Source organism: Varroa destructor, unplaced genomic scaffold (genome assembly GCF_002443255.2).
Source record: "Varroa destructor unplaced genomic scaffold, Vdes_3.0 BEIS01000003.1, whole genome shotgun sequence".
NCBI classification, from domain to species: domain Eukaryota; kingdom Metazoa; phylum Arthropoda; class Arachnida; order Mesostigmata; family Varroidae; genus Varroa; species Varroa destructor.
In genome coordinates, this window is record NW_019211456.1 from 367,362 (window position 1) to 390,869 (window position 23,508).

A 23,508-nucleotide genomic window follows, 5' to 3' on the forward strand; every position below is an offset into this window, starting at 1 on the left:
AGAGAGAGAGAGAGAGAGAGAGAGAGAGAATAAATAATCTGGATAATAGATACAATAAGCTGACGAAAATAATACTTTTGCTTTTTTCAGCACTGGGACTTGCAGGGATACAACTCGCCAGAGAGTTGCTCTGTCAATTGGAAACCCATATGGATGGTATATTAGGGAATCAGCAGAGAGGACCATGTTTTGTGTACGTTAATTCAAAAGATAGACACGCAGTGCCTAGCAATTGAATAGAGATTTTTTTTTCGATGGTACTCTTTTTTGGTAAAGAGATCGCACTTTAGGCCGCTGTGCCCTATTAAGTTTTTCAAAACTTCCTCGAGTGATTGTCGGAACACAATATCTTTGTCAAATCAACTGTTTTTTTGTAAGCAAAGCTACCACATGGAAAATACATTAAATTATTACCAATTATTTTAAAAATCTTTTGCAATAGCTTAACTTTTGAACAGGACGAGCAATTTTTATGTTAATGTTGGTTACTTTTTGAAGTCAATAAGACGCAACAAGTAGGCGCGCACATCTTTCGGCAAGGGAAATCCAGCCTAAGTTGAATGTACTCCGAATAGTATGTTGTAGTAAGTGCGTTCTGTCTAGATGGAGAATCATTATCAGTATATTCATTTCTACCTCAGACAAATCTGTTATGTCTATTGGTCTGCTCTTGATCAACTTGCACTAGTGCAGTGCACCGCAGTGTCTTTGAGACTACTTTAGGGCTTGGTGTGGCTTTTACTCTATCAAAAGAATGTGAATCACATGAAGAGCCCGTTTATGATAGAAGATTCAATCTTTGGATTCTGATCCGTAGAAGCTTTCTTTTAACACCAATATGTATTCTAACATACATATAAATACAGTGTGCGAATATAACTAGAGATATATCAATGAAGCGGGACCACGTGGAATTTTGCTAATCGGCCAGAAATGAGATCGAGGTCGAATGATTATCAGCACGCTCACGCTTCAACAATACTTACCCATGTTGTTTGCTTGTTGCTGGTTGAACAGTTGATTATTCACCATGGGATTGTTTACATTGGTCGCCCCCATCTGGCCACCCATGTTCATTCCTGGTTGATTCTGATTCATCACCATCATCATCTGATTTGTGGGTCGCATCTGGTTAGCGGGATTCTTTACCTGGTTTACTCCAGTGTTCGACCCTGGGAAGCCAGGTTGCTGATTTCCTCCTAATGACGGATTTATTTGACTATTTTGCTGGGTCACTTGGTTGGCCGCTAGTGGATTATTCAGCTGATTTAGCATGTTACCTTCAAAATAAAAGAATTGTGTTTCCCTTCTCGAAATAGACGATTTTTGATTGTCACTATATACAAAAAGACTACAATACAGATATGCTTTTTCACATTCAGCCAAAAAAGCACCTTAAATTTGTTGTATTTTTCCTTGACTAGGAACACTTACAAGTTTACTTTTTCTTTTTACTAAACTCGATGGTCCTCTGCAAACTTCATACCTAGGCTGATTTAGGAAATCAGTTAATGACGTAACTCGATCTGCCTAAGTAAAATAGATCTCGTAATCGAAAAGTTCAATTTCAAGTAAGGGTCACATTCGCAGTACGTAGACTTAATCTACCTTAAATCGATTATTTTCGGATTCGAACCCTTTGTACTTCTCGTAACTGTAAAAGACTGTACAAAGGGTTTCGTTTAGTTAACTTGGTTATAGAGCTTCGACTGATGTCCTCGGTACTTATTTCTAACACAGCGAACCAAAGAAACCTTTCAAGGTCCAGACGAAGTTATCTCCGATATAAATCCTGCATCGTATAAACGAACTTTATCATCTAGATACTCGTATGATAGTTGAGCACGATCAGCTCGTTCTTTCTAACAGGCGTGCAACAGGTGTCATTTTGCGTACTCTACTTTCAACTAAACGTCCTGCCCGAAAAACGCCAAAAAAATCTTACTTGCAAAGAATTCAATAATTAAGTTATGGCCCAGTTTATCTTTGCCGGCTTTTCTATTAGTATACATTTGTATACTAATAGTAAATGTATATTTGGCAATGTCCCAAAATCTCATGATCTACGACCTCATTAACGGAGATGCTTTAGTCTACTTTGTGCTGTATTTTTTCAAAACTAAAAATATGGTTATATTGATTACGATGATAATTGAGATAGAGATATTTGGAAACAAATGTTGCTCTTCCAGTACTTCAATACGGCGCGACGGGCTGACTGAACCACCTCCATCTAAAAGATATCGATAGAAGATTGAACTCTGTCGCGACAACTGGCTGCAACATTTCGTAACGGCATGACCAGTTTGGTCGGCCGCGTCATCCTCGTCCTATTCCATTCCTGCTGACTGTTGCCAAATGCTCATATAACAATACTGGAGACATATATAAAATTAGGTCCAACTAATATTCAGTTGAACCAGTGTGAAAGCAGATGAACTTCGCTTCGATTTGTGAGACAAGAGCATTATTTGCATAGACATAGGGAAAGGTAAGATTTAAATCGAAATCTTTACACCCTGTGATACATGAATGATTTTAACCTATAAATTCTGTGATTCTGCGTTCCAAGTGAAGTGCTACGGGAAAGTCAGTCGCTGGAGAGCGATCACCACAAAACGTATGGACATAAAGCTGAAGAAGGATGAAGCAAGCATAACCCACTGGGTCCATACCAAGAAATCCAGGCTCCTATAATATAACACACAACCAGCATTTGTGACCGCAATTGTTTTAATTTCCTTGACGCAGTGCGCTTCAGCATTAATATCTTTATAAAGGCCCGTTGTTTTTGGTATTTGCAGTAGAGAATACGAATGCTTCATATTCGTTCTAAACGAAATTCAGTGTACGGGTCATACAATTTGTGCCGACTGCGTCTGACCGGGCGCGATTCGAACTTCGATCCAGAGTTGCATGAGGATATATGTCAGAAGTTTAACCCTTTCTCTATGCCAGCCCTTTCCAAATGTACGACTTGCTCTGGGGGAGAATCCAACGGCAAGATAGCACTTGCTGCCATGGCAATAACGACGTAACGGACTGCGGTGCGTCTCAAACACTCAAACATGGTGGACTTCTACTTCTTTTGTAGTTTTAAAATTTCGCTGTAAAGATGAAACCAACAAGTATCATAAGATGTTGCAGCTATAGACGACGGATGTTGTGAATGAAGATCAGTCGATTCCTACAAACAGCGTCTGATATGAAAGAATGTAGAACAACCGTCGCTGATGCCACCTCATTAAACTACTATCCTCCGCCCTCTCCTCCGGGCCACTCTGTTGCTTTCCGTTCAGCTTGCGCGACGAAAATCCCTGCGACTATTTCAACAGTTGAGTTTGAGGGAAAGACAAGAGTTTGTTCCTTTTGACTCTTCTTGCGGTGCGGCGGTCTCCGTCTATTCTCCCCTCACTTCCTCAACCGGTTTTACTTTTCAGGCGAGCTTAGCTGTAGCTGAGGGGCATGACGGCCCCGCTGGACATTATATTTCTTTGTTTGGTGCTGCCGTGAGCGTATCTGGTACAATATATTCTGCCTACATCTGAAGTCTATTCACGTACGTTGTTACAGTCCTCTGCAGACTACCGCGCCCCAAAGGCTTTAACGAACTGCTTCATTTCAAGCTCTAGATGTCAAGGGCAAAATATACTATCATGCATGTAGTCTCGGCTAACAGTATCGTGTCTTAAACATGTCATCTGTTTCCATTTCCTATTTTTTCGAGTTCAGGTTGTGGTTCATGGGCTTTAGGTAAATAATTGTGCGCGGTGTCTATATTGCGTGGTCCTTCCTGCCACTTTCTCGTCAACCCAGCCGCCTTGAGACAGTGTTAGATACTTTTAAAATATGGCTTAGTTGACGTAAGTGTACGTTTTTCTATCGAACAGAAAATTCTCCCGAAGCTCTGCGGCATTTCAGGGAAAAAAAAAGGCGCGTGCTTGCTACTCTGTATTTCTTTTGTATAGTTGTCAAACTCGGTGTAATGATGTTGAGACCTTTTACATTTTGATAGATCACAGTGTACATGATAGATACAGGCAGAGTTGATCTATCACTGTTCTAGTTATTTGAACCGCTAGTGATAACTAGCTGCTCTTTAAGCTAGCTGATTAAATTGCCTAAGGAGGCCTAAAAAGACCTAAGGAGAATATACGCGTTGAATTTTAGCTGTGCAGTATCACCGCGATTACCATACGTCCATATGAATGGCCTTAGACGCGCAGGCACAAACGTCAACCATCGATTGAATATGCGAATCTGGTACATCAACCTATCTCTTCGAGTCTTTGCATTTTTTTTCTAAGCTTAAGCTTGAGTAAAACGCAGTCGATACAGTTGGTAATGACAATAAGTTTTTATACTTGGAAAAAGCAAATCCTCATATCACAGTAGACTCGTAGTGAAACTAATAAAGGAGGTTATGGTAACTGAACAAACAAACAAATAAACATTAAAACGAATGATTAAAAAATTGTCCAATTTTTATTTATTAGTTATTAAGTATTGGTAATAGCAGAAGCTTTTTGCTACATTGAAATGTGCAAACTGGATGCAGTTGCAAAATTAGGACGCGCGAGGAGGAAGTCCTAGAGATAGTTGTCATCTAAGCAAATGGACGATCATGAATCTAGTTGGAAATAATTTTGATACTAGGCATCAATATCTTTTATATTATTTAATTCTTGTCAAATCATTTCCACACGTAGCATTGCAAACCTATTTTTAGCATCTATGCTTAAAACGTTGATCAAGCCTCAACGTCTAGGCATAGATGCTGTAACATACACTCAGTGTTAAGAGACACACCTAGCTCGACAGGTCAGTCTAGCTATAGAATATAATATTATGATGGCAGCCAGAAATACTAGGGTAGAGTCCATAGATTCCCGGCTTAACCCGAGCTGAGGACCAGCTATGCGAAAACAGCCCTAAGATTAGATTCTACTAATAGATCGCTATAATCTCGCCTTGTTCTCAGCTTTTTCCGTGTAGCGTTATGCAACTGTCGCCTATCGATTCATAGACTCAATAATTCTGTAATGTCTGCCATGGATCTCTTGTAATAATTTTCCCTTTAATTGTTACACCCAGATCTTCTTAACGGTGGTTGAGAGGTTTCATTTCTATACCATTTCATTAGTAAAGAATCTTCACCGTTCCAGTGTTTATGTCATAGCAGATATCTTTTTTTTTTTATATAAACCAAAATGCAGAAGGGAGATGCGGAAAAGATGACGTATAAAAAAAAGACTCTACGACATACACCTACCTTATGCACCAACAGGACAGACGACAAAGGGTGCTGAAGATGGGTGGGCGTGTTTCCGTATATTCGTTTTATAATCTTTTCAATTAAAACAGATCACTCATAATCATAATTGCAGCACCATGAAAAGTGGCCTAGTCAACATGACAAGTTATACCGTGATAAGTATAGACATATTAGAGGATATCTAAGTATTGAACGGATAAGAAAACTATCCAGAATGATAGAAATGAAGAAACGACCTTATCAGACAATGGAAGGAGCGGCTGATCCGGAGCAGGGCGTGAAACAAAAGAAGAATGAAAAGAGAGACAAAGAGAGAGGGAGAGAGAGAAATGGAAAGGAGGCAAAAGAAGAACGAGTAAAAGATGGAACAGATGAGGTAAGAGTTCAGTGGTTAGAGACACTGGCCAATCTTTAAAGGAAAGTACGTAAGAAAAGGAAAAAAGGACGTTGAGTTATTTAATTGAAATAAAGGCACTATATCGTTGGCTGCAGCTAAAAATTTTTAAAGGTACAGATAGATAAGTCTAAAAATATAAATCTATTTACCCGCCGCGCTTTCGATTCATATGAAATAAATATCTTACTAAGCTTATCAAGTAGGCAATTAATTTCAAATTAGTCTGTAATAATAGGTAATAAAAAATCACTCACTATTGGGATCATGGAATGACTGGCCCGGGATTGTTTGATTGGCCACATTAGTGATATTCGAATTGGCTATCGTCCCGTCGGGCTGGGTAGGTTGTCTTCGCAGGTCACCTGTTCGTGTAGGCTGAAATTTTTTGTGGCAATCAATGCAAACCCAAGGTCTCTGAAACGAAAATTTATAATTTCATGGTATGTTAGTATGCACTGCGTAAAATATCAGGTATGAATCACTGCGAATGCAAAGCAGGATTTAAGTTTAATAGAATATCTTTGAATTAAGTTGAGTAAAACTTCCACTAAGTTAACATTAAGTATAGCCGTCTAAACAGCTCAGATATCAGTAATAATAAACGGAATGACTAAGATAATTGCACTCAACAAATACTTAAAGATTGGAATTTTGTAGAGAAGAAGAAAACTACACTCACTAGATGGTCCTATAACAGCCTAGCTGGCATGCTTTTAGTTCGGCGATACACAACATAAGGCGATACTTTAGTTAACGAATCTGTATTTCTTCCATAGTTTTTATTCAAGATAAAGGCAGCGGTTACCTGGTGATACGAAGGTTTACGTTTTGAGACAGTTAAGTAATACTCATTCGTGGCGCATTTCTAAAATATACGTTTAGAAGTATTAGATTAGCCAAAATCTAATGGCTGTTTTTGTTTATTACTTAGCTTTCCTATATTTTTGTTGCTGTTGCGGAGTTCTTTTCTTCGTCTACAAGCTCATTGTTTTGTCTCGATCATAAAGTTTTACTTTGAATTTAGACCTCAAAAATGTCCGGTTCGAAAAAAATAGCATTGTTGATATCTATTATTCGTCAGAATTGATCTATCAGTTGTTAAATGAACCCATATTGTACTAGCTATAGAGTCCTCGGAGTAGGTGAAGCAAAGTTTTTAATTACTTTCATAGCTTTTTGAAACAAACTAAACCTCGGGGTTACCTTTTTTCCATTCGGCGCAACTATTCGTAAAGCCACAAGTTAGGTCAATATCCTGTGGCCTAGGCAAAACGATGCCGGTAACCGTATAATATGTGACTACCAGAAATAGAGAGATTGAAAAAAATACGGCAGTATACAAAAGTCGCAGTCAATTTTCAAACACAATTTAATGTATTAGGTGTGGTAATGGGGTTCTCGCGGTTTTAGACAAAGGTCCCATTTTTCCGGTCATTTGTTATTTTCTTACGGTATGCAGCTCAAAGGTGCTTTTCATGCTCTATCAGCATCCTGCATTATGTTGTGGTTGCAACTTCAAGTAAAGAAACTTATCAAAAATAGATATTCCAGAAGGAAATAGGCGTATTTCAGTTACCCTCTGTACTATGCATTTCAAGTCAAAGCTAAAACGCTACCAAAACAACCTGGGACATGTGCCTTGTGCAAGGTAACGATGCTATTGCTAAAAGAATTGCGTAAGAATGGTCTGCCAAAACGGTATGCGGGACCCAAAGAACGCCTTCGTTCTAGTCGATCACTGGAGTTTGATGACAGCCATGTGAAAGCACATTTGAAAGAAGACGGCCGACAAAAAACGTGGGAATCGACCCGAGCATAGCCTGCAGCCGCACGACCGACGTTAAATATTTCAAAGCTCTGGGGGTTTGCACAGAAATTTCGAGCTTGTGTGCCTCATTAAGTCTCTAAACCGAGCAAACGATTACGGTTTCTACGAGCAAGGGATGTATTTAAGCATCTCTCTGATATCGAGAGTCACGTGGCCACAATGAACGATTTTTGCACAGAATTGTCACCGGTAATGAGAAGTGGTTTCTCTACGTCAACATAAACGTCGAGATCGGAATGGGTGGCTCCAGAAGAACAGTCGAGGTCCAGATTTCAATCGGATTTTCACCTAAAGAAAGACTATGCTTTGCTTTTGGTCCGCAAAAGCCTAAATCGCTGCGAAATTCTGCTCCAGAGCCGGATACCTCGTCGGCATGTCTATTTCGCCTATTATTTGCAGGCTATTGAAGAAAAAAGATCTGAACAACAAGGTCAGGTTATCCAAGTTGATGATAACGTAAGACCTCGCGACAGCAAAACCGCCTAGCTAGACTTCATGATGGCAGGTTCTTTTATATCCTCCTTTTTCTGCCAACATGGTGGCCACGGATCTTCATCTTTCCTGTTAAAAGACTAATCATGTGTGAGGCTTTACCCCCGACATGAATCAAGAACTTAAAACATAGTTGGTAGATTTCTTCAAGACAAAATTTGAAATCGTTTGGCGAGAGGGTATGCATATTTTCGTACATAGATGGGCAAAGTCATAAACCATGATGCGCAATAGATGACAAAATAATGGGATTACACGAATAAAAAGTGTGGTGTTTTCTCTTTAGTAGAAATATAGCGGAAGCTTATTATCCAACCTGATACGTACATACGGGATGGACTCCGCACGTTTATTATGGTAGCAGGAAGTATGCGAAGTACAACACATTCGTAATATGATCATTAAATAAATAGATATATAATATTATGCGATGAGCACGTTATGGGATATAGTATTAGTGGTATACATCGATAATGCAATTGGTCAACGTTTCATCATCTTACCAAAATAACAGCCCTTTTAATAACAGTGAAAATTCGACCAGTATTTGTGGATCTCTATAGTCGAATATCCTTGGTTTTACCAACAGTCTATGTGTAATCGAAAGTCTTCCACCCATTCCCTTCCTCAATTTAGCTTGTTCTCAAACGTATTGAAGTTCGTGCTCCTTTGTCTCAACGTTATCAGAGATTTAGCTAAACATCCGCTGTGATGTTTGAACATTAGTTAGTAATAAAACCAAGTCGCCATTGTTACATAAAGTATTTTAAAAATTAGCGCCTTAAGAACGAAAAACAAAAGCGAATATTTATTGTGAGGCTAATTCAGCCCAGGAAGTTTAATCAGTATTGAACGTGGCAAGCTAGAGGTGGCAAGGTACAGTTCTCAAGGGTGGGTTTCACTGCATCATGTGTTCCTCGAAATTTTTAATTACAGCCTAAAATAGCTTAGCATTAATTCCACTTCATGAATACGGTATTCCAAGTCATGGATTACTTTTTAACACATACGCTCCGTCACAGAGCCCTATAGCGTCGAACCATGTTGCAGCGTGCTCGTCAACAAATTGAGTTAAGCGCGAAGTCATGTTGAGGTCATAGGATCGGTATGCACACTGCTTTGGAAGCAGGTGGCGACGTGACTTGTTTGTGCGGTTTCTTTCACTTTATATGCGACTAAACCAGTCTCTTCGAAAACAAAGTTTTATGTAAATATATTAGCTATTGTTCTAACCTGCCCCATCGTGAACCGCGAAGGCTGCTGTGTTTACCGGACGATAGTCAGCCCGTCGATGCTTGTTTGCAAGCATAAGGAACGAAAGACGAAGCATACTATAGACATTTGTTACACCCTAAAATTATTGGATTTTAAACTATGACAAAGTTGTATTAGGTTGTCGCATAAGTTCGCATAGAATTTAGAATAAATTCAGATTTTTGCGTCACACACAAAGCTCGATGAGCAAAAAAAAGCTGTCTTGAGGGGCTTGGCTCCAGCTTGTTTTTTATCGATTCAATCGAACATTTCAATTAAATTGCACAAGTCCGCAAAATAGGAGATCTTCATTAGTGAGCGACATGCCTGGCTGTTCAAGACAACACAAGGCCTAGTCGAGACAGGAAATAGGCATGGAAAGCAAAAGGGTAGAGAAGATGTTGATTGCGTTGGGATTGGACATAGCGAGAAATGAAAACAGAGGACAGATCAGGGCGGTGAAAAAAAGACAAAAGTAGCAGGAACAGCGCGTGGCCGGTTAACTTACGAACAGGCATCGCTGGTCAAATGAAAAGATGATTTCTTCTGACGACGAGCACGGACCGGGACCGTTCTGCTTTTGAATAAGTTCCCTGCCGCTAAAATCTACTTCTGTTCATATCTTCTATAGCCACCACTGGTGATGCTATTTCTACAAAAGCCGATTTGACAGACTCATGTTCTACCTGGGACCGAAAAGAGGTAATCACTTACCTCTTTTCGTCTCCTGCCACCTTGTGATCTACTCTAAATGTGAGAAGCTGCAATATGAAGCAACCAATACGGAATGGAACGCAGCATATAATTCACGATCGAGACGCAGGCACCACATCGAGGACCAGCCAGGCAAGGCTCCCTTGCATTGTGAGTACTTGCTTTTCAGAATACACCGCAGTTTTGTCCGTGAACCTAAAGTCTGCGGATCGCAGTCGCTGCAGGAACTGCTTTATCGTCGCTTGATGCTCGCATAAATACAGCAACGGCAGATAGGTCAACGGGAGCAGGAAAACCCTTGACCCGCTCTTCCGCTCGGTCTGTCTATGATACATCCCCCTACCCCCCCCCCCCACGTGGAAGCGTGCTACATATACAAGTATGAACATTCCTACACTAAAATCTAATTGGCTGGTCATGATTTTGCTCGAGCTTTCTCTGAAATGTTCGTATCTACATAAAGATGCTACAAGAAATATATGGCCATAAGTTCAAAAATACGCTTGTATAAAAATACCAATCAACGATGACCATTAATTCACTAATGTCGATATGTTCACGGTATGAGTGCGGACACCAACTATACGAAACACTGCGAAGTGCAGATGCAGTTTGGTTCATGATGATAAAATTAGATTTAGCCTGTTGAATTGTAATAACAGTTTATCTATCTTGCATCACAGAGTACTCTGCGCATTTTATACGAAGCTTCACAAAAGGATTAGCTGTTTTTCTTCCATTACTTCGTTTTTCTTGAATCATTAATTGTTTGCTTGATGACCGTTTGTTATATGTTAGAGACCTAATATTGCGTACAAGGTTCATTAAAAACTTAATAGCTATAACATTCCTCAATATACAACAACTTACCATATCGGAACTAATAGATGTAATGTAAATAACTAATGTATAGATTCTACAAGGTAAAACATCTAAATGAGCTAAAATGAGGCTAGAGTATAAAAATATTGTACTTGCTTAATTTTCCTGTTTAGGTTTTTTTAGTAGACCTTCAACAATAGGTCCGAACGGGACTATATACGTTAAGTAGTTAACATTATTAAGTAGGCTTGTAGCTTACTTGTTTATAAAAAATCGACTGGGCCAAAAATAGCTAGCGACAAAGTGTAGTTTGTTCTTTTTTAGAGTTTCCTGACTACGTTTCAAAGGTAATGCAGCAACGTGTTAGCTGAGAATTAATACTTTAGAAGTTTTCCAAAACTTAATCGGCAAATTATAAAGGCGACGCATTATTTCTTAGACAACCGTTTGCCAAATACGAGTATCTTAGACAAAACCTTTGTCCGGGTCCGCTATAGCCTCCACTCATTTACCCCTAATAGATATTCGTAAATTAGAAATCCTTTACCGGCGTCTTTCTTACTTGGAAACGGACCCTTTATTTTCGAGTTTCTGTCAAACCGTCAGTTAATTTGATAATTCCAATGATGCCAAATTCTGCAGTGCCGCCCGTTGTCCTTAGAGATTGCCCTTTAATTTTTCTTCGATCTTTTCGAATTGCTACACAGGACCTATTTAACTGATCTAAGGAATGCAGAGAAACATCGAAATTTATGCAGACCCAAGCAACTGATAAATATAGAGTGAAAAGGGGGCTAGGTAATGTCTAAAGGTACCTTCACCAACCAAATAGAAAACAGAAGGCTCCTAATGTGAGACCCCCACTGGGCATATATCAGTGCTAGTCTTTACTGTTATGGACTTTTCAAATGAATGGTACACATTTGATTACTCACAGCAAACAACGAATTGTGATTTGATTTCTGCGCGTATTGAGATTGTACCTATTTTTCGTAGTTGTAATTTGCTTTATATAGTATCGTATAAGGGCGATAGAGAGCCGTACCTTTCCATCGGGTTGTGGGAGGGCGGTACCGCACCTAGTACACGCCACTCGGCCGCAGTCGACACAGCGGCAACCGGCTTCCAGGTTCAGGTCGGTATTTTTGCAAATGGGACATCGCTGCTGTGGCCTTGCTGCTGCTGCAATATCTCTGTAATCAGGGAAAACAGGACAAAGAAGTTCATATACTTGTAGCTTACATGATAAAGTAGCTGAATAAAAAATAGGTAACAAAAAATATAGTCATGCACATAGTTTCCTGAACGCATTTCAAAAGTAATTTCGTTGATTTTGCTCTGGTACATTTTGCTTGTGTGAAAAGTTAAATTACATTTTTAGAGTCCAACGTGTCGCTACCATGTATTGCTAGTGTCATTTCCAATATGTAGCTCAATCAAATATGAAATATCAAAGCTGTGTTACAAATATAAAAAATTAAATTTACAAGAAGATGCAGGATTTGAAGGCTTGGTCTTTATGCTCAGATAGATGCACTACAACGTAAATTAAAGAGACACAACAATTGTTCCTTGGTCCCAAAGCTCTTAAAACACTTATGCTGTTAACTAATTGGGAGCTTACGTCACCATATAAAACCAAGCACACTGGAACGTTTCCTATATTCGGAAAAATATCTGGGACGTATAATCTCAATAGACAAAAAATAGAACATAGAAAAATCAAAGACTATAAGGCTAATCTAGCCCACCATTAAAATCCATGATTTGTATCAATGAACGTAACTAGCTTGCACCGATATAGCAAGAGCAGAATAGTGCTACTTCTACATTATGGGAACACAATCCGGTTCGAGCATAGGAGTGCGACTTAGACCTCGTACTATCCCATCATTTCGACTACCACTAGAACCTCGTGGCGCATCAACTGGCGAGCTATTGGTGCGCAGCACCTATCGATGTATAGCCATAGAAGCCAACCTCTATCGCTCAAACTCAAAGAAATTGCGGTCCGTATATGCGCGAGCAGCTGGGAGTTTAATATTTGCTAACTGTCATGAGGGTGATCCAAGTACTCAGAAAATTATTCGTCGCTTTATAGTATTTTTTGGGAAAAAATTGAGCGAGGGATGTGTGCTAGCTTGCGAATGAAAATCGTTGAAGTACGTCCCGTTCTGCTCTGCCGACAACGACGAATCTGTGGACCCACTGCTGAACAAAGTGAGCATGGACCTTCTTGAGCAGAAGGAGCAGCCGAAGTTCCTCCGACTACCACCGCGGCAACAGGATGTCCATCAGGACTCTTAAGAGGCCTTGTTGTGAGTCTGTTGCCGCTGGCAAGACAGCTCCGATCGCGCCGAAGGCCGGAAGTTGTGCAACCTGGCAGGCTGCTTTGGAAACAATGGCACGCGCACGAGGACCCACAGGGCGCAGCATGATATCGGCCGCAGGATTAGGAAACCCGTGTGGGGTAGGCGGGTAATTAGGGTAAGCGTGACCGTAATTGAATATTATAGTTTGGATATATGAAAAAATTCGCATCTACAGCTACATCAGTGCTGATGGCGTGCCTAGTGGCGATATCGGACGGCGAGCGATATAAACGCAGAAAAAGTATTTTGGAAGTGCTTGTCTTTGTCAGCCAATAAAAAAGCTAGGACCGTTCGTTTCAATATGGTAATAATAGCACGTAAGAAGATTTGACACCTGCAAATAATGGTTTACAATAATAATAATAATTTATATATTCTTTAACTGATGAAAACATATATATATGTTTTCTATTTTTTCAGTTTTTATTTTTCTTTGACATTATACCGTGCTAACAACCGTACACACCAACGAAAGCAGCTTGTAAAAATCACGTAGCAATACTAAAATGCTGTCACATATTAATGAAACGAATTGCATATTATCTCGATACTGATTATTATTATCTGCTTCATTTACCAAATGAAAAATTTACATTCTTTCGTTTATTTGACTCTAGGGCTATATGTAATGAGATCCAAAAATAGACTACTGATCAAAGAGGAAGGTTCATGTAGAAATAATTTATTTGTTAAATTACGGCATTGGAGAAAGTCAGTGCCGCTTTGCACTAATATCTCCGCAGGACATTTGAGATTTTCATTACACCTTAATGAGGCCGATAACCATGATCTTAGCTTATATTCATCCAGTTAATGGCAAGGCGTCTGACTCCCTACAGCAGTCTCTGTTACGATGAAATTTTTCTGGTAGAAAAAAAAGAGTATGTGTGGTTTGAACCGACAGAACTTCTTGTCCAAAATAGGGCCATAACTATTGGTAATTTTCGTAACGGTGACGCGCTCGATAGGTGAATAAGTGTATACTCTTAGCACGAAGTCTTTACTCACCTTCTTTATTTGGCTGTTGCATCCGCAGAGCCAGTCGACCCCATCCGCCCCAAAACCGTCTACCAAGAAAGCTGTTTCCGATTAACAGGAGCCAAACATGCAATATCCTAGGTATTTCAACGTCTCTTTTTTTTTACCAAAGAACCCTACAAGCAAGTCACGATGCATCATTCCTGTCTATGTTTAGTTCGTGCATGAAATCGCATCTGCTGCAAAGAACTATAAATAAGGCCACAAACCAAACGGATGGATGCAAACAGCGCTGGTGGAGACAAGTGAAGATAAGGATTACAGCCGACTACTAAACGGTGCTTTAAATTTAACATCATTGGCTTCTATTTCTCTTAAAAATTCTACCACTACTTGCTGTCGATTCAGTACATTAGACTAAATAGCAATGAAACAGAATTATAAAACAAATAAATCTTGTTAGAGGTACAAAAATAATAAGGGGCCTAAATGTAAAATACGTAAATTGAGCATTCTCGTTGAGTGTTCTTGGAAGGTATCCGTCTAGCTATGGTAATCGGTCATTGATGTTTCTCCGTTAGTACTGTGGTTTGCGTTACACTAGACCTCAAAGGTAACAAAAGAACAGTAAGGAAAAAGCAGAAATTTCTATTTGTTTATATTTTAGGTCTAAATGTTGCGAATTTGATGTTCGACACCGCCGTTAGACTCATTCATCAGACCAGGCTCGCGACAAGAAACGAAGTGCATGAACGGCCGAATTCAAACCCAGACCGCAAGGTGTCACTTGACCTTAACAGGAAAACACGTTACCCACTACGTCATTACGCGGACCAATCTGTGATCTATTTTAGACTTGCACGTCTCTCCTAGTTCACAGTACATTGAATGGTGCTTTAGGACTCATCGTTGTTAAAACCGAAAAAGCGGTTTTTTGGCTTTACTTTAAGAGAGTCAACTCAAATGGAAGCAGAACCGCTAACTGATTATACTGTGTATATAGCCGATTTCATTTGACATACTGTAACGCCGTTCGTTAATCGAGTTCTTTAATCAAAATATATGTGTCTTTCGACCACCACGAGCTGAGTAATTTGCATTTTGAGAATAAGAGAAAATAAAGAATCGATTATAACCCATACGGTCAACGATGCACTGATACAACTCAATTGCGTACAGTTTCAGCTGGAGAGAACGAAGACAGTGAATCACAAAATTGAAGAATTCAATTGTTCGGGTCGTAAAGTTTGACACATTTCTTTTGGGTCGGACCCCTAGAAATCAGTGCACACACATAGCAGTAACCATGATCACTCTTATTATTCTAGGCTGCCACTCAAGGTCCCAGGGCCTCATCCACTCTCGCGCTATCTATCTCTCAGACCAACATAGGTCGAAGGCCTGGCTGCGCCTGTTGAGAACAGCAGAATGCACGATTTGCTGCCCATCCCTTCTTCTTTGTTAGTCTGGAGCACTATGCGCTTCCTCTACGTTACAAATTTGTGTCGGCTAATCACTTTGGCCCGATCCATTTTGTCTAAATGTAGCGTATCCGTATAGCGTTAAGCACATATAAGCCAAACAAATGCATGTTTCAATTCATGATCTTCCTGAGCCGTTCTCAAAAAACAAACCTTTTACTTTTATAAGTCAGGGCCATGATTTAGATTTGTGATGTAAACTCTCAATTTGTTTTACTTATAAGCTAAAGGCCAACATGGCTCCGGTTCCGACCAATGCTGCCAGTCGATTACAGTAGCAGAATAACCTAATAAATATATAAAAAACATACAAATAAAATCGAATATCTTATAGCTCGTACTCGCAAAAAAGTACCTCATAAAAATTGCTTTACTCTCGGTTGGCTTAAACGGATTGTTTTTATACATAAAATAACGCGCAAATAACTGCACTTCAATACTTTGTTTCGACCCATTTCGTTCATTGAAAAGGATATATTTAATTAGAAGAAACAATTGTGTAGCCTCACCGGCACTGCGACGCATGGTAGGAACAATAACTTTTGTCCACGGTTTAAAAACTATCAACTTTCTTTTGTCTCTCTTTCGGCGTTATTTGTATTTTTTGGCAGAGTTACAGGTGGCCGCGACAGACAAATAAACGTAGACAATTATATTTTTAATAAATGACCTCTAGAGAGTGAACAATGATTTCAGGTATAAAAAGCTACATTTAAAATTAGATTTATCTCAACATTCACACCCTAGAGTTCCCCATTTTCCCTAGATTTGCCCATTTTTAGCTAGTTTCACGACAATGAACGATTTATTACAGAGAAGCTTTTGCGCTGCCTGTACACAATAACAACTTCGATCCTTTTCGACCATCGAAGTTCAAATAGAGACATATCAGTATGAGTCATTTTTCTCCTTCTCTCACTATTGAATATTTGCAACTCAGAAAGGTTCGTTTCTAATATCTGGAGAAGTCGATTTTAAACTATCTCGCAAGTAGCGATAGAGGCGAATTATATGAGGCGACAGGCTGCTATTGGAGTCGCAGTCGTAGTGGCAACACACGCACACGCGGATGGGCATTGAGAAGACCGAGGCAATTTTTACGTGAGAAGCTGCAATAGTCCTAGATTATGGGTGCAGGCATCCTTAGAATTAAGGCGAAATTGACAAAAGAGGGCGCGGAGCTCTGGAAAGCGGAAGGGAGTCGAAGCTGAGCAGACCTACTGGCAGCAGTAATGATGGGGGTGGCAGTAAATAAAGCAGATGAATATCTCCGAAGGCACAAGAAAATTTTTCCACTTGCTAAAATAGCGCTATTACTTTCAGAAATGATATTAGTAGTAGTCTAAAGGCATTGATTCGATTATCACGCGCCATTTGGAGCTAGACGTTGTTGTGCCCGTACCTTAGCCGGGTATGTCAGTCAGGACAGGTAGCAATTATGAAAATGTCCCGTGTATTGCTGTACTTTTTAGGCTCTTCCTCAATATTTTAGATAAAGCGCGAGTTTTCGACCTTGTTGGTTTTAGCCTGCAAGCTGCCATATATAATATATAGAACTATTCAAGTTGGTAGTTGTATTCAATATAATACTGTTAATTATAATTATTATCATCATTCATGTAGTTTCATGTATGTGAATCCTTTCTGTTTACACATGAATATATATGAATTTTATAACGAAATTTATTTATTATTATTTAAAAAAATAACATTTAGCACCTTGATATATTACGAGTAATAAAATGCTAATTTTTACTGTGATCTTAACTGTCGTGATAGTAAACAAACTTCCTTTAAGACTTGGACAAATGCCAATAGCCGTAGATTTCCAAGAGCAAAGGAAGGAGCGATCTTTATTATCTTATCTACACGTTGCTTAATTAGTGACACGCTCTTCTTGAGAAAAGTTGAACGGGAGGCCGCTTCAGATTGCCAGCGTTGCGTCCTGTTGCTGTGTTGAGGATGCTGTTGGGGTTACAGACAAACGAGCAAACCCATTTTTTCCCTTAGATACCACCCCTCTATTATTCTGTCGCTACATCACCGGTCAGCTTTACTTTGAACCGTACCTTGTTCTTCGCGTAAAATCGATCGTATAGGTCTTTTACGGTTTTCCTAATTCACATGTCATAAGAGGCGTCTGTGCTAAATTAGGAAAATGATTAATATTGCTGTTTCCATGCTGGATGGAGTCTTGGGAACAACGTCAGATACTTACGCTAAATTCGTAGTTGGTTGCTGTGATGCTATGCTTCACCAAACCGGTGACAGTGAACCCAACGACTTTATTATTTGAACAACGAATAGGTAGGACACCGGCAATGAAGAAGGTAAAGGCGAAACGAATGTGATAAGGAGAGGGTAACGGGTTTGTCACAGCCGCGGGCACTAATAATGGCAAGGGCAAATTTGCAAAATAATGGCGACAACTTGAGGCACTTCATTGTCAGAAGGCCTACTGATGAGACGGATGTCCTCAGTAGCCAAAAAGACGCCATATATCAACAATGCCGAACAGACTCAAATGAAATATGCGTCGGTACGAGGCCGAGCATGCCTCAGACCCACAGCATTAATATTCAAAGAAACTCCTCTTGTAACTTCTAAAGCATGTGAGTCGAGAAACGGGCGGGGACCAAATGACGTTTACATTAACAACCAAGTCTCCCTTTTCCTTACAAAGTCAAGTATTTAAAGAACGATTAACTATGGGCTGAAGCTTGGTAGCTTCACGTATTTTGATAATTTGTTTCATTCACAGAGTCGCTTTGCTAATTATTTCCGATCTTAAAAAAGAGAAAAAGATCGTCTTATATACCACAAAAAGCATCAATATCCAAAAAGATACTTCTGGGCTCTCGCTCCTACCGCACCCAATGGTGAAAATACAAGGCAGGCGGGTCTGTAATAGTCTTCCGCTTGCCTAAGCAAAAATTGGCTTCAAGTACCTTTCTAAGCGAACGGTCACTGTGGCTGCTTTAAATTGTGTAAAAAAGCCAAAAAATAAACCCAAAAATGATTAGCAGACACACTGTAGCGATATAAGGAACCGGAAAAGGCGGTCATCCGTGATAGATGCGAAGAATACGGGAATGGGTGCAAAAAACCCACCGCTCCGGCTCAAGCTTTTGCGGGGCAGCTTTACTAATCTTTGAAACCATGTGTGGTTTGACATCGTCGTAAAAAAGCATGACATTGCCTTCTATGTATAGCTCTTCCCGTCGAAAGGTTCAGGCAACTGGATTATATAAAGATCTTTGTTGATTGTCTTGTTGTTCTCAGACGTTCTCCAGTATGTACGAACTTTCCCGTTCCGTCAAGTGCAAATCACAGTAACTCTTCAATGAAGACCTGGCCTAACTCTGAGTGAAAAGGCACCTGCTTTAACTACCTATTCATTCCGCTGCTTCATATCGTCGTGAAGACAACACTGCTCGTTATCCGACTTAATAATAAATATATATACCTGTCATGCTAACCGTATATTGGCTGATGTCGAGGATCAGTCAGAAGTCGTTTTTTCCGTGCGCTTTACTCAGTTTATGGGACGCCTAGGCTTCTATTTAGCGAAGCCCATAAACTTGAAACGTATAATCTTGGCAGCTTATCTTATCGGCCAATTAACAAGTTTTTTCACCATCCGAGGTCCTCACTGGCCTCAGATGGCCGACTAGGATGGAGTGCATCTTCCACACTTAAAATTCAATTCTTATACTCAGCAAACCCCTTCAAGTAGTTTTCTAAGCTATAGTGTCTTAGAGTACATGGCACAACTATTCCAAGCCGCTTTGGTAGCTTCGTGCCTAAACCGATAGTAAAATAGAATTAGATGTCGGAAAGGCATTTTCGAAGACCTAACTCGACGTTTACTGCATTTAAGGACATCGGATTCATAGAGAAGGATCTGGTTTTCGAATAGCAGATAAACAAATGAAACATTAGTAAAGCCTTCATATTTATATTAAAAGCTAATGTATACAAGTCAAGCAAGCCTCAAGTCACATCCGTCCGACGAATATGTAGTGCACCATCGATGATATTGACAGCTCTTAATGGGTAAACATTTGGCCAAGTCGTGTAGATCCAGTTAAATATTTGCCTATAATCCCAACTTTTGCTCGTCGGTATTTATTTAATACCTTGGTTTGAGAAAAGCGACCCGAACTCTATGAAAAAAATTAGGAGAAGTTAAATAATTATTGTGTAGTGATACGCACAAGACGCAAGACAGGCCTTATTGCTGATGCTGATTTTCTACTTCTAGAGATATCAACGTCATCGTACTTACTGATATATAGAAATCAAAGTTTTTCGAGCTGCCTGGAGCCCTGGAGTATTTAATCACCTACATGTCTTTACGCCGTACTAGGCCGTACGAGGCCGTGCGAATGGCAAGGTATCAGTTCTTTACAATGAAAAATCAGTGGAACTCACTCTGGCACTTGCCGATGACGGTACCGTAGTGCTGTATAGAGGTCAACGTAATATGATGTTGGTATATGCTGGCCGTTTCCTTAGTATCGTCGACGACTTAAACACGAGGATTGACAAACTAAGTGACTAAGTGACCCTTACACGCAGACATTACTTGATCGGCTAAATGACTTCGGGTGCCATCTTATCTACTATATTATATCAACTACGTTTAAAGATCACATGGGGAGGCCAGTAATCGATATATTCGCTTCGGAACCAATCAGAGGAATCCATCTACTAAACGAAAGGAGCAGTCTAGGATGACGTATGTCGAATAGAGTCGAACCGTGTTTTTAGCAAGGAGCAACCCTGCGAAACGACCCCAGCCTGTGGAAGAAGCTAGACTTAAGCAAACTGGGCTGGGAACGCTGTTCCCCATCCCAGACGTCGACTCCCACAACGAAACGCTGAAATCGTCCATAAAGAGGTCGCATCATTTGTATTAGAGGTTTAACACGAGTTGTAAGCTGGCTTCCGCTGCATGGCGGCAGACAAAACAATTCGCCAAACATCACCCGGCTACAAGCTGTTGTATGACTTTTTCAAAAGCTGCTACTAACGAATACTGGAGTCAACCTGTCAACGGTAGCTTGCGCTACAAGAGGACATATTGGCAAGGACGAAGAGAAGAGCCATGGCCGCGTAAAGAAAGATCGCTACTATGTCCGTTTGGTTCCATAATACCCATAGAACACTTCAAAAGTATGTACGCGGCAAGGCACACCGTCCCTGAGCGTTTCTTCGAATGCTAGTGTAATTGATATTTGAATACCAATGACGCGCAGAACGTTTGTTCATGTCTAAGGTATTGCGTTTTCAAGAGCAGTTCACGCGGCCAACATGGTCTTCTGCCGAACAAGTCTATTCAATGCATTCTTACAGCATGGGCGTCTGCCTGCAAAACGAAGTAATACCCCTTTGAGCACCATTACAAAGGGATAAGACATTTCACACAACCCATCTTCATGGAGGGCGATTGCGCCAAGCGTGTTGCCCATTTCCTCATACTGTGTACGACGAGGTTTCTAAAAGCTTGCTGATAGCCTGCATTGCTGCTGAACGATTTGCGCCTTCCTGTTCAGGGTATGAAGACGTCGATGTACGCTAACGATGTTGTCATCCTTAGAATAAATCGGTTTTACGCCTGGCAGGTTCTTGCAAGGGTCCTGTTATATGTGAATAAGACATTAGTGTCCAACATGGACAAAACGGAGGCCATGAAGTTCCTCTGCGGAAGCAGTCCTGCTGAAACTAACACACCCTGCATAGGCAGAACAGATTTAGGTACGTGACCAGGTTCAAGTACCTAAATGCGATTTTATTTACGAATGTCTAAGATTTTTTTAGGGTACATCATGGACAGAGTAGAACAAACGATAATGACGAGCGCGGATACACGAGCTCCTCCCCGACTTCCCCTTCGAGGTGTACCGGCTTTGTTCGAAATTAAGGTGGCCTTCAGTAGCTTTATATCAAATCCAGGCATCTGTCGTCGACGCAACTCGAAATATTTGGACGAAATAAAACTGTTTCTAAAGTCCGTTATAGGATCGCATCGCTCATCGATATGTTTTTTTTCAGGGGACATACGGCTGTTTGTAAAGGAACTGAAACACAGATTCAAACTGTCTATTATCCCTATTTATTTGAAGTTTATCAGTTAATGAAAAAAAAAAGATGGCGAAGATCGATCCCAACCTTTGCAACACATTTTTTTTGCCAGATGCTACATGCGTCTAAACAAGATGTGCTGTAAAATGCCTCAATACCCATGCAGTGTCTTCGCTGCGGAATCTCTTTTAACGGGCGTATCAATTTTAGAATTTCAACCCAATACTTTCGTACAAAGCAATTTGCCCACATTTAATAGATGCAACGTACATATATATATATATATATATATATATATATATATATATATATATATGTTTTTAAAGGTTATTTAATTTTAAAGTAGACTAAAATCCAATTTTTCCAAAACTATGCAATGTGTTTTTAAAACCTTCGTGTCTCCATCAGGCTTCTTCCAATAGTATCAAAATCCGCCCAGAACAAATATTCTTTTTAACTAGATACTATTTATAGGTGGGTTGAAAAGGGGCAATAATGACACATGCATTAAAACTCCAGGAACATTTCTTAAATGCAAATACACCCGGCAAATAAATTAGAAGTGCCGCAATGTGTCGCTTGACAAATATTTTCAAATTATAAATTATTCGCCGTCTTGCTGACTGTACGAATACCCTATGACAGGATTTTTATGTAAGGTCTTCGAGGTGTGATCGGTTTCTTCAGTACAAGCCCTCACTGTAGTATCAGTGAGGGATTAACTGTGAAGAATATAGTTAACTTTTACATTGAACTTTTTTCAACTTATTTCCTTATTATTATTATATTTTTCAACTTAGTATTTAAAAACAGACCACTTGAGCCAAAACCTAGAGCAAATACTTGCACTTCAAGACAATATCACTCCATTAAGTACGGACCATTTTAATCGATGATCTTCCGCTATTTTGTAAGTAGCATCACAATTTCATCATTGTAGAACATAGAGAAAAATGCTCCGTTGAAACCGCATTAATAGCATTATGGGAATTTTGCAAAGATCGGAACAGATAATAGTCTAACGGTGCAAGATTCGGGCTATATGGCGTATGCATTAAAAGTTCCTATAGGAACTTCTCGCAATTTCTGGCGAGTAGTTAAAAATACATGTGGTCTGGCGTTCTATTTACTAGCTTAATTTCTATTTTTTTTTTCAGTGTGATCTTGTGAATTGCTGACAGTAGATCAATCGTCTTGTCGATATGATACATAAAACCCATAACAATATAATGACAATAATAGAGTGCACGATTTCTTTCCAACATCATCAAGACGTAAGATAATCTTTATTGGCAGCAACATGGAGAAGCAGGGTACGGTTTTTAGTCGCGCATTGTTGCCGTATGTACACTGCTTTTCGTAACCTGTGATGAATCTGTTTGAAACTGACTTGGTTTTATTGAATTTCCATGAAGTTCCGCAGATGGGATTACGATCTAATGAGGTCTTTGCGTTCATTCGTGTGGTACCCAAACGAAGTTTTTTAGTAGCCAGCATTTTTTTCTATGGTTTATATTTACCTCTTAACGATACTACTTTTCGTGTCAGTCGTGTTTAATTTGCAATTAGCTTTTAAGAGGAGCACTTTTCCAGAACGAAAGTAACAGAACCGTGAACGCACCGTTACTCGTAAACCTTTTTCTTTTTTTTTATGAATCTAAGTAGCATTTGTGATTTCGTCGTTTTTCGATTTGTGAAGTCGTAGATGTGCTGGGTTTTAGTACAAATTTCACTTGTCTCCGAGGCGCTCCGTTTTACATTTCAATAATAGAATTTTAACAATTTTAGTACAGCTACAACTGTCTGTT

General features: G+C 39.7%; 1 protein-coding gene and 1 long non-coding RNA gene across 9 annotated transcripts in view; one reads left to right on the forward strand and one right to left on the reverse strand.

The window, feature by feature from the left end:
• The window catches only part of LOC147756353 (uncharacterized), a 12,748-nt gene extending 9,681 nt beyond the window's left edge, over nucleotides 1-3,067 (forward strand). The window contains exons 2-3 of the long non-coding RNA XR_015323967.1: nucleotides 91-193; nucleotides 2,573-3,067. This is a non-coding gene — a long non-coding RNA (uncharacterized LOC147756353). The remainder of the gene's footprint in view (nucleotides 1-90; nucleotides 194-2,572) is intronic.
• Nucleotides 1-23,508, reverse strand: part of LOC111248316 (uncharacterized) — a 64,715-nt gene that overhangs the window by 36,298 nt on the left and 4,909 nt on the right. For all 8 annotated transcript variants that reach the window (XR_015323933.1, XR_015323932.1, XR_015323930.1 and 5 more), the window contains exons 2-4: nucleotides 11,828-11,975; nucleotides 5,927-6,086; nucleotides 987-1,280 (exon numbers count right to left, since the gene is read on the reverse strand). Coding sequence is in view for 2 of the 8 variants with exons in the window: in XM_086983902.1 (XP_086840028.1) it covers nucleotides 987-1,280; nucleotides 5,927-6,086; nucleotides 11,828-11,975 (602 nt within the window). In the remaining 6 variants the exon portion in view is untranslated. The remainder of the gene's footprint in view (nucleotides 1-986; nucleotides 1,281-5,926; nucleotides 6,087-11,827; nucleotides 11,976-23,508) is intronic.